The sequence below is a fragment of the Sorghum bicolor genome, chromosome 6, assembly GCF_000003195.3.
Source record: "Sorghum bicolor cultivar BTx623 chromosome 6, Sorghum_bicolor_NCBIv3, whole genome shotgun sequence".
NCBI classification, from domain to species: Eukaryota; Viridiplantae; Streptophyta; class Magnoliopsida; order Poales; family Poaceae; genus Sorghum; species Sorghum bicolor.
This window is the reverse complement of record NC_012875.2, coordinates 4,247,491-4,257,867: the sequence shown is the minus strand read 5'-3', so window position 1 is coordinate 4,257,867 and position 10,377 is coordinate 4,247,491. Positions and strand designations below refer to the sequence as shown.

Here is a 10,377-nt window from a genome sequence, read left to right as displayed (position 1 = left end):
AAGTGTTGGTCGACACAACGGAGACGTAGCGTGTCGGCAAGCATTTGAACCTCAAGAGAAAAATCGGTGTCTCAATTGTGATTGATTGGCATTCTCTCGGTGCTTAATTATTTATATATTGGTGATTGGTTCATCCCCTATACGGCAGTATAAATATCTCATACTCTCCATTTACTTACCTCTCCATTTACTTACCGTAAAGTAGTGTAATTAGTTTAGTTGCTTACTTTATCTTGTGTAGCTTAGTTCACTAGTGTAGCTTTTAGTGTCTTAACTCTTGTGTGCCTAGTGATCATATCAACTAGAATTGTTGAATATATGGCTTGCAAACACCCCATTAGAGCTAGAGCAAAAAGCTTTGTTTTGTTTTTACTAACCTCTTGCTCTAGTGAGTTTGTAAAATTTTTAAATAGGCTATTCACCTCCTCTAGCCATATTAGGACCTTTCAAGAGGGAGTGATGATGCAGCCAAAGGAGGCAATCTTGTGGCGTGGCCAACTGTTATGCAGCCTAAAGAGAAGGGAGGTCTTGTGTGATCAACCTCAGGGTACAGAGTGACACACTTTTGTTAAAACAGTTACCCAAGTTCTATAACAAAGTGGACACACCTTGGGTTCGACTAGTCTGGAACAGATACTATGTCCCACATGAATGCAGAGAGTTGGGATCCTCGGGACGTCATGCGTCTCAACAGCATATATAGATGCGTTGCAAATTGCTCCCTTGGAGATGGTTCAACGGTTTCTTTCTACAGTGGTCTGATTTAGTTCTCTCAGCTCAGTTTCCTCGGCTCCACTCATTTGCAACGAATAATTCCATCCCGGTGCAAAGCCTGATGCTACAATAAGATTTGGATAACATCTTTTTCCCACCTCTGTCCACTCAAGCACATGATGAGTTGATGCTCCTCCAGAACTACCTCGAAGACATTGAGTATGATGATAGTACCGCTGATTCATGGACACTAGTTTGGAGAACTAAGTATACTTCTTGGCGCTTCTATGCTCATATTTTCAGCAACATAGAAGTCCATCCACTTTACAAAACTCTCTGGAAGTCAAGCTGCACGCCAAGAATCAAGTTCGGCTGATACTTGTGGATAGACTAAACACAAAAACCATGCTGAGAAGGAGACATTAATATACAGGATGATGCACTCTCTGTGTTATGTGACACAGGTTTGGAAGAGGACATTGATCATCTGTTTTTTGACTGCCCGTTCGCCATACAATGTTGGAACTCCATCAATTTTACTTGGGATCCCTCCTTACCAATGTTGGAACGGTGGGCTGCAGCGTGCAATGCACACAGTCTAGAATTTTTCACAGAAGCCTCCCTCATTGCAGCATGAGAGCTTTAGAAAGTAAACTTTCAGAGGAGAGATCCCACTGTTGCTATTTGACTTACTAATTTCAAAAATCAATGTTGGCTATCCTTTGCTATTCTTGTTGTGGAAGCTATTTTAGAGCATCTCCAAGAGACTAGCTAAAATTATATTCTAAATTACAAGATTTAGCCATTGTGTAAAATAAAAAACACTCAAAGCATAGAGTTCCACAACAGCCTTTGTATAGGATAGCTAGTGAGGACGACATGCTATATATGACAAGCGAAAGTTTAGGAATAGCAAACTTGCTATTTTAGCAAACCAGCACATCTGTTGGAGTTTAACTTTTGCTTTAAAAATGTAAAAATAGCCTAGACAACATGGATAGCATATCTGTTGGAGTTGCTCTTATCTTGTTTGTAAAATAGAAAGTTGGCTATCCTTTAATTTTCGGTGGCCGCTATTTGGCTTGCTAATTTAAAAAATTAATGTATTCTTCAATCTGTTAGAGCAACTCCAGGAGCTTGACTATTCTTATCGTGGAAGCTATTTTAGAATTTGCAGAGTAAAAAGTAGGTTATCTGGTTTGTAAAATAGAAAGTTAGTTATCCCTTAATTTTCGATGGCCATATATAGCCAACCACTGACACTGGCTATCTAATTTTGTAAAATAGCAATGCTGTTGTGGACTTCTTTTTTAAAATAAGTTTTCTATTCTACAAAATAGCTAAATAATGAAATTTGGCTACTAATTTTAGCTAAGTTCTTGGAGTTGCTCTTAGATTTAAGGAAGGTCTTAGATCATCCTTGTGCTTTTGGTTAGATGCCTTTAGTTAATTCAGGTTTGTACTCCCCTGGACTTTCTCTTAAATTAATTTAATCACACTGTTGGGATCTCCCCCACAGTCCTTTACGTAAAAAGAAAATGACACAAGAAAATCGTCACCGGCAGCCTCTGCCATCACGAGAACTACTTCAGACAAAATACTCCTCCTGTAATACAACATGCCTAATTCTATCCATTTCCTCCAATTTCTTTCATGCAAACAACAATTTTTTACATCAAAACAATCCCCCCTCCAGAGTCCAGACTAGCAACACCATCCCAGAAAAAAAACTGACTATTCAAAACATGGACACAAGATAATTCTAGGGCAAAATTCAATGGTACTGTTGTATTATCTTAGAAAGAGAAGAGTATGTGCCAACACCAGCACAGCAAAGTCCAACGGCAATGATGAACACACACAGTACTACCTGCACAGAAATAGGGCACATTAAAAATCCGCACATATTTCAGTTTAAGAGTAATTATAATTATTTATATTTGGATGATAAGCTGAATCAAGAATACAGGGAACATTTTTTTTCTCCAAAAAAGAAAAACTTGCATCCAAGAAAGTGAAAGTTCTGAATGAAACGATTGGAGAATAAATAAGAAACAAAGTATTTTAGTTTTCAAGCCAGAAAAACCTTCAGCGAGTATATAGAGTATTCAAGTGTGAGTTTGGGTGGGCATATTCATATTGAAAATCTATAAGGCCCAACCCATTGTAATCAAAACTCTCCTCACTTAATACAGAAACGTGCAAATCTTTTGTGTGATCGAGAAAAAAAGCCAGAAAAACATTTGACGATTAATATAAATGAGGTTTTGGCACTCTTGCACTTTTCAAAAAATAGCCGTTTAAGCAAAATATATAATTAATGCACAAGTAAAAACATATTTACCTGATACCAGGTCACTTTACTCCTGAGGATAGACAAAAAGCAGGCACATGGTAGAATATAGGCCTAGAGGGAAACACAAATTAGCTACAAAGAAATATACACGTGAATACTCCAAAAGTTTGGAAGGTGAACTCACCACAAACATGGTGAGAAAAGACCCAACCAGTGACATGACAAGTCCTGAAAAGGCTCAACAACCATTGAAGCAGAGAATCAGGTAAAAAAGAAAACAGCAAAGCTTTTTGAATCTTAATAGGAAAACTTCATACTATGCCACTACTTATAGAATGTCATCGGAAAATGAGATGAAAAATAATGAACAAACTTACCAAAAAATGGGACGGACAGAGCAATAATAAGGGAAGATACCACCAGAGCGGATCTAAGCATCATTATGTTTGGGTATGTCTGCTGATTTGGTGGTAGCAGTTCCTCCAAACTCAGGGCGAGAGGAGTCATGGTTAGCGCATATGTAGGTATTAGTTAAGGACATAACATGCGATCCATGAAAACACTATTAAACAACACAGAATGATTAAAACTAAATTTGTTCAAAAAATTGGATTAGATGTTAGAAGTGTGAGATGCTAATTTACAGGTGCCTGAGAAGTAAGAGTAGTAATCTTTCAGGCGATGCTTTACAGCCATTGAATTTTGATTGAATGACTGGATTTCATCGCCTTCAACCTCTAGTGTAGATGCTGCTTTGCATCACCTGTGCATGGACTTTTTTCGTGGACCACCTGTACCCGGCCCATGTAAAAACCGCGAGAGGGACGAAAGGCCTCTGCCGCATCGGGTGTCTGATGCGCTGAGCAGCCGCGGCTGGTACACAAGCACCATCGTGCCTGAACGGACTAAAAGAATCAGGCATCTGATAAATAGGAATTGTGGTTAGAAGTTGATAGCAGACTTTGGGGAGGAGAGTTATAGGACTTCCTATAATCACAAGTGTAGTCCATCTATATTTGTCCTAAGTCAAACATTTGTTACTTTGACCATGAGTATCTAAAATTTATATAGAATGATAACATAACATTGACATTACTAAATTCATTATTTAAAACAAATAACTATGTTCATTTAAGATAATACATTTTATAGACAATTCTAGTCAAAGTTTTAAAATATGTTTGACTTAGGACAAACCTAGATGGCTAGATGGAGTTCCATGTGATCAGAGAAAGTAATATATATCATATAATGTCAGTTGTTATGTATGGGAACAAATGCACACGGAAAGCTGAAATAAAAGTCCAAGGATATTTGGTTATTGGATTCGTCACCTGCACCAAAAACCAAAAGCACAAACAGTCAGAAGAATATAACTTGCCATATAAACGCATTTAAGTATTCCTAACGCGACTGAACGTGATTATACTCTATTAAACACATTATGTGACTTTAGCTAGAGGCCATAATTTTCTTTTCTATCAAGAGTCGAGAAAAGAACAATTACCGTAGTCCAGACTGCAATCTTGGAAGCCACAAGATCTGGGGGTAAGTTCAGTGTGAATTGGGACTCTGTAGATTCACCGAACATAATGTATCCCATGATTGCAGCACCAGCGAACAGAACAGTAGACAGAGCAATACTGACAACAAACATAAACCAAAGCATGAGATCATGACTATCTGAAAACAATTTACAGCTTGTATGATTCTATTACCAGGTGAAGAGAACAGCAGAGAATTGGTTGCGTTTCTTCAGAGAAGAGTAGATGTTAGGGAACACTCCATGGCCTGAGTAGCAGTACCCATACAACCCGATGGCAATGGGGATTCCAGGAAGGTTCAGTGCTGTCCCTTCAACCTTAACTGTGCCAACGTGATCAACAAGTCCCACCCAGAACAAGCAGGAGACAATGACGATAGACGCAATGACTCCACCAGCTAGATGCACAAATTGCAAGATGAGAGTCCTCTCAAACTATGAAACAGGCAAGTGTATTTGGTGAAATAAACTATGGAGGCAACAGTGAGTTGGTACCTGAAATGAAGCTGAGGCAGCTGAGATCGCGAAGCCAAGTAGTAGGCATGACGATAAGAGCAGTCAGGATGGCAAATAGCACATGTGAATCTAGAGTCAAGCCACCTATGGTTAGGTGTGCATCTGGGAACAACTTTGATAAGTTGTCGCTCTCTAGTATCAAATACTCGACACAACATGCCTGCAAGAAAGAATCAGGACCCATTAGCATATAGTTAGATGTTCATAAGAGGTAAGGGCAATGTAGTGCAGGGCACTTCTTTACTGGACTACTGTAGTTTAAGGGTAAAAAAGATTCAGCAGTGCAAAATTGAAAGTTCAGGCAGTTTATGCAAGTGTGGCCAACTGTCCTTATTTTCTCATAATGATCAGAATAGATTTTTTCTATTAGAATATATTTCTTTTATTGCATACATCATCTAGCAGAGCAACCATGAATATCAGACAGGTTATTAAAGGAAGTTTTTTTTTTTTTGGGGGGGGGAGAAAAAGTTTTATGTTTTAGAGCCAAAGGCGATGTACTTTGTGCTAAGAGTGAACGAAACCAAATGGTGGATCTTATGTACTTACATATAGTTCCATATACAGGATTATCTGCAGGTTACAAAAGGCATAAAAAAGCAGAAGAGTTAGCACAAAAACACCCTCCATTGCACTGCTTAGTATAAAGAATACAAAACTGAATAACAGGTGAGCATTGCTAGTGTGGAAAGTACTTACCGAGATGATGATACGGCCAGCAGTGCCAAAGGCAGCATGTCCAATATCAGGGTAGGTCTCGAGGCCATCCTTGCTGTCCAGGCAACGCCGCAGAAGTATGCCAGTGTACCATGCCAGTGCACCCAACACTGCCAGTATCACTAGTCCAAGCCAGCCACCTTGCTTGACAGCATAAGGTGTTGACAGGATCCCCACACCACATAAGACATTCACTCCTGCATATGACAGGCAAGTAACTGAACTAAAGTTTTGTCTCACATAAACGAAAATAGTACATGTTAAAATTGATAACTCTATTACAGTATTAGCTTAAATACTGAAAGGAGAGAGTTTGGCATTCTCTATGATACAAACTGATTTATCTGATAATTGAGATGTAACCAAGGAACTGAAGCTGCAGAACCAAAATTACTAATTCTACCGACTTCTCTCCCAGGAATACACAAAAGAAATCAACTGACGTTGGTTTGAAATATTTCCAAAACAAGAACTTCACCTATAACTGTTAAAGGGAAAACGAGCACTTAAAAAAAATGTGGGCTTTAACGCCTCACAAAAATTTCATAGAGAATTCCCACATGGGCAGATACTGTAGGCCTAATGTTCAGCATGGCCATTAGTATATTGCACGATCTGATTAGGACAAGGTTTATCTTTCAACTTGACAAATACAGATCAAATAAATCCATATGCCTGAGGACAATTGTAGCCCAGTTGTACATGACTCATGTTCCTGTCACATGACTGTACTGACTCACCAACCATGTGATATATATAGACCAAGAACAAAAAAGAAACAATTGATGTATCTGTAGTTTGGCATGCCAACAGAGGACAGATGTACCAAAGAAACATACATGACTACTCTCTGCTTTTGCTAAATCTAGTGAACGGAAGAGTAGTATGTTCCTTGAAACTTGAAAGCATTTAGCTGATGAACTAATTGACAGTGTATTATATTAATGGTGCTTCTTGAGTAAAGTTAGTTCAGGACATGATGTGAACACTGAACCTTTGGCGTAATTTCATGGAGGATGCACCATGTTATAAAATAATTATGATATATATTTGTTAGATAATGTATTACGATATATAACGAACAGAATGTGTAAATATGGTAAAGTTGGATACTAATTCAGGTCCCATAATCAGTTGTCTGTTCCCATGGAACAACAATGCATAGCAGCACCACAACAGCAACATGTCCATTTCTGTCATATTTGTGTGGTGCGGCACATACCTGAACTGAGTATATTTGATAGTAGTTGAATCCTCTAAGATGCCTCTAACATCCATCACAATCAACATGACAATTCAGTGTATAACACATAGTTAAATCTAGCGAAGTTTTGCGGGCTTTACGAAAGGCCTTATGATCTTTTTACCCTGAACTTCAAACATCTGCAAGGTTTGGAAAATTCAATTTGGTAGCTACTGTTTCCTTTGCAGAAAGAAAGGCTAAATTACTAGACTCCATGATCAATTCTCCATGCTGAAAGCCTTCCTAGTAGTAAGTAGCACCATTTTTTTTTGCTGAATTTTGACCTGACAACTCCTCTAATTTCCTTGCCCTGTCTGCTACTTTTTTTTTTGCAATGGTGAATGGAAGCCTATTTATGCAAATATCCTCAAAATAGATCAGCATTTTATTATTATCAGACCCCACTCTGCTCTTATGCATCAAGAAATAAGTGCTACGTCTTCCTAAACCGATGTATCCTTTTATCTTTGCTCCTCTTCTCTTTTTTTCTTAAAAGGGAATGGGCATGATCTCTGGAATTCACTCAAACGCAGGCTTGTTCCTATCTATGTAGCTTCACTTAAAATTTTAACAACCATGCATTGCTCAGAAATTGAAAATCGAAACCAACAAAGTTTGTGATACTACTTACCGTTCATGACCCCTTGGGTATAGGAGCACTGCCGATAGGGCCCCACCTCATGGCCCCCAACCATAGGTCTCTGGTCCTCAGGGATCCTCTGCAGTGATGATGCCTTCCGCGATGGTGGCAGGTAATGGGAGCTCTTCCAGACATCCTCATGCTGCTGATGCTGCTGGTCATCGCTGGCGGAAGCAATGCTTGTTGGCAGTAATGGCTTGATTAAGCTGGAGATGATCTCAGGTGGCTTCCCCCGGAATGAGTTTGTCAGGAACGAGTTGGACAAGCGGCTCAGTGATGGCGTGCCCAAGAAGCTCAGGTTGGGTGAGTGCACACTGCTGTACATGTCAATGGATTGCCTGCTCGTAGAAGAGGAAAAATGTGCTTACTATTTTTGCTACTGGATGCATATAGAAGGGTTAAATTGAAGCATAAACGTCTAAAGAGTTTGACAGGAAATTTAGCATGACATGAAGTGCTCAGTGATAACTGGAGATCACATTATGAACTTCTGGGTTAAAAGAGGTAATTATCTGATCTCCCAATCGATCTCCAGTTGGGTTAAAAAGAACGGTAATTATCTGATCTCCCAATCAATCCCCGGTTGATTTATCTCATAGGGGTTTCCCATTTTCCATATGATTTTCTCTTAGATTTGAACTTTGATGCAGAATTTATTTGGATGAGCAGATTAGACCAACTGAATTTGCCACGTTAGCAGATCAGTGCAACTGGGACCCCAACATAGAGAGAGACATCTGGAAACCAGAAGACAAGTGTACATACTAATCACACATAGCTAACATGGGTCCCACATGTCAAATGTGGTACATCGTCCACACATCCACCTGGTCATCTCCACCCTTAGACAAACTAATGGGCTATAATTTTTTTTTCCAACAAAAGCAAATATACTCATTATATTTGAAAGGAGAAATACATCCCTTGGGTACTGAAAAAGCCACATGTCCGTAGACTCCCACCTAGAATGACCACAGACTGCTTTTTCGCACATCGTTTTCGCATGCCTTAGCAATCCCAGACATTCCACAGGTGACCACATCAAAGATGAATTTGATGGGACTCTCGAAGTGTAATGGTGCTACAGGACAATCCAGCAGTGCAGACAAAAAAAAGTACTTAGTGTATTTTCATTTTCTCTAAGAAATCGGACAAAAAATAATAATCAGACTACGCGTTGGTAACCGAATCCATGAAAATATTTAGGGCGCTTCTTCTACCTTAAGACAGCTTCAATCCCTTCTTAAAATGCATCAATGACAAAAAATTATAGGAGAGGCTGGGGGGGAGGGGCTCCATGAGTTCGGCGTTCGACGGCGTAGGGGGGCTGCAGCCCCACCATTGGCTTCATCACTTGGTACATTGCTTATTAGTCTTTGGCCTGGCCCTGTTTGCTTAAACTTATCAACTTATCCGCCAGTATTTTTTTCTCACAACATATTAGCATCAATATCAGCCGCTTTTACGGCCAACCGAAGCCTAAATAAGTGCCATTTTAGATATTGATACTGTCTTCAAAGCGCAAGATTCACCTCCACTCCAATTTGTACTCACATACTTGTGGATTAGTAATATAAAATCTACCCATGTTATTTTCTGATGGCTGATCTAAGTGCGCTTTGGGGCATTATAGTAGTTTGAATTCACTTGATTAGCTGGTATCGGTAGCATAAATATTAACCGGCAGTAATATATAGTGCCACACGCGGCAGCCCTCTCTAGAAAGATTGAGAGACACGGAGTAATAATAACAATAATTAATCAATAAAACGGGCTAATCACCCGATCGCGAAAAAAACAATAATTAATCAATTCCAGAAATAGAAAAAAAGGGTAAGTTTGGCCGACTCGGCAGCCGCATCCTGCTTGCTTCCTACGTGTGCCGGCCGCCGCCACGGGGGCGGAAGAGATAGAGATAGAGACGACGATGGGCGGAGAAGTTACCTGTAGCTCTGCGGCCATTGCTGCGTGTACGAACTCGGCTGGCTGCACCGCGCCGCCACCACCCGCGGGCTGTCGCACGGCGACGAGGAGTCCGACCCGTCGTCGTCGTCGTCCCCTGACTCGTCGCCGCCACCATGCCCATGGCCCCGCCGCTTCCCGTCCTCCACGGCGGCGGCATCGTCCTCCTCCTCGTCGCTCTCCATGAGGAAGCTCCGCTCCGTCACCGAGTTCTTCATCTCCCCGGCCCCACCTCGATCTCTCCTCTCGGACTCGGCTAATGGTGACGACGAGCGAGAGAGCAGCAGAGAGCCCGCGCGCGGGTTGAGAATTGTGAGCAGCAGGAGGAGGCGGAGGGAGAGGGACGGGCTTATATAATGGCGACGTGGCCTGGGCTTGGGGTATCGGCGGTGGTGGTGGTGGCGACGGGGGAGGCGGAAGAGACGGGGGTATTTTGGTATTTTGGTCCCGCCGTGTCGATCAATCATCAATCGAAGGAAATGAAGTATAACGAGTTGGTGGTGTGTTTTTTTTTTCAAGCTATAACGGGTTGGTGTAAATAAAAATAATAATAGTCTCTCTGGTTCTAAAAAAATTCTATAGATTTTTAAAATGAAAAATGTAAATTCTATCTAATAAGGTTAAACTTTCTACAACTTCGATCACCAATAGACCATCACCCCTTAACACTATGGGTGGTGTCTACTTTACCCTACGAATTATGAAACAGTCTAATTTACCCTCTAAACTATCGAAAACCGTTCAAA

General features: G+C 40.5%; 1 protein-coding gene across 2 annotated transcripts; it reads right to left on the bottom strand.

The window, feature by feature from the left end:
* Positions 2,199–10,065, bottom strand: LOC8083429 (amino acid transporter ANTL3). Of its 2 annotated transcripts, none has more exons than XM_021464125.1 (12): positions 9,614–10,065; positions 7,661–8,007; positions 5,769–5,983; positions 5,619–5,642; positions 5,049–5,229; positions 4,729–4,951; positions 4,518–4,653; positions 4,325–4,344; positions 3,388–3,530; positions 3,195–3,247; positions 3,059–3,121; positions 2,199–2,584 (listed from the first exon to the last, which is right to left on the bottom strand). In XM_021464125.1, the coding sequence occupies exons 1-12, from the start codon at positions 9,847–9,849 to the stop codon at positions 2,489–2,491; spliced, it is 1,737 nt and encodes a 578-aa protein (XP_021319800.1). In that variant the 5' UTR covers positions 9,850–10,065; the 3' UTR covers positions 2,199–2,488. The 2 variants fall into 2 exon arrangements, with proteins under 2 accessions (XP_021319800.1, XP_021319801.1); XM_021464126.1 differs by having other exon boundaries at positions 3,195–3,238; positions 9,614–10,062.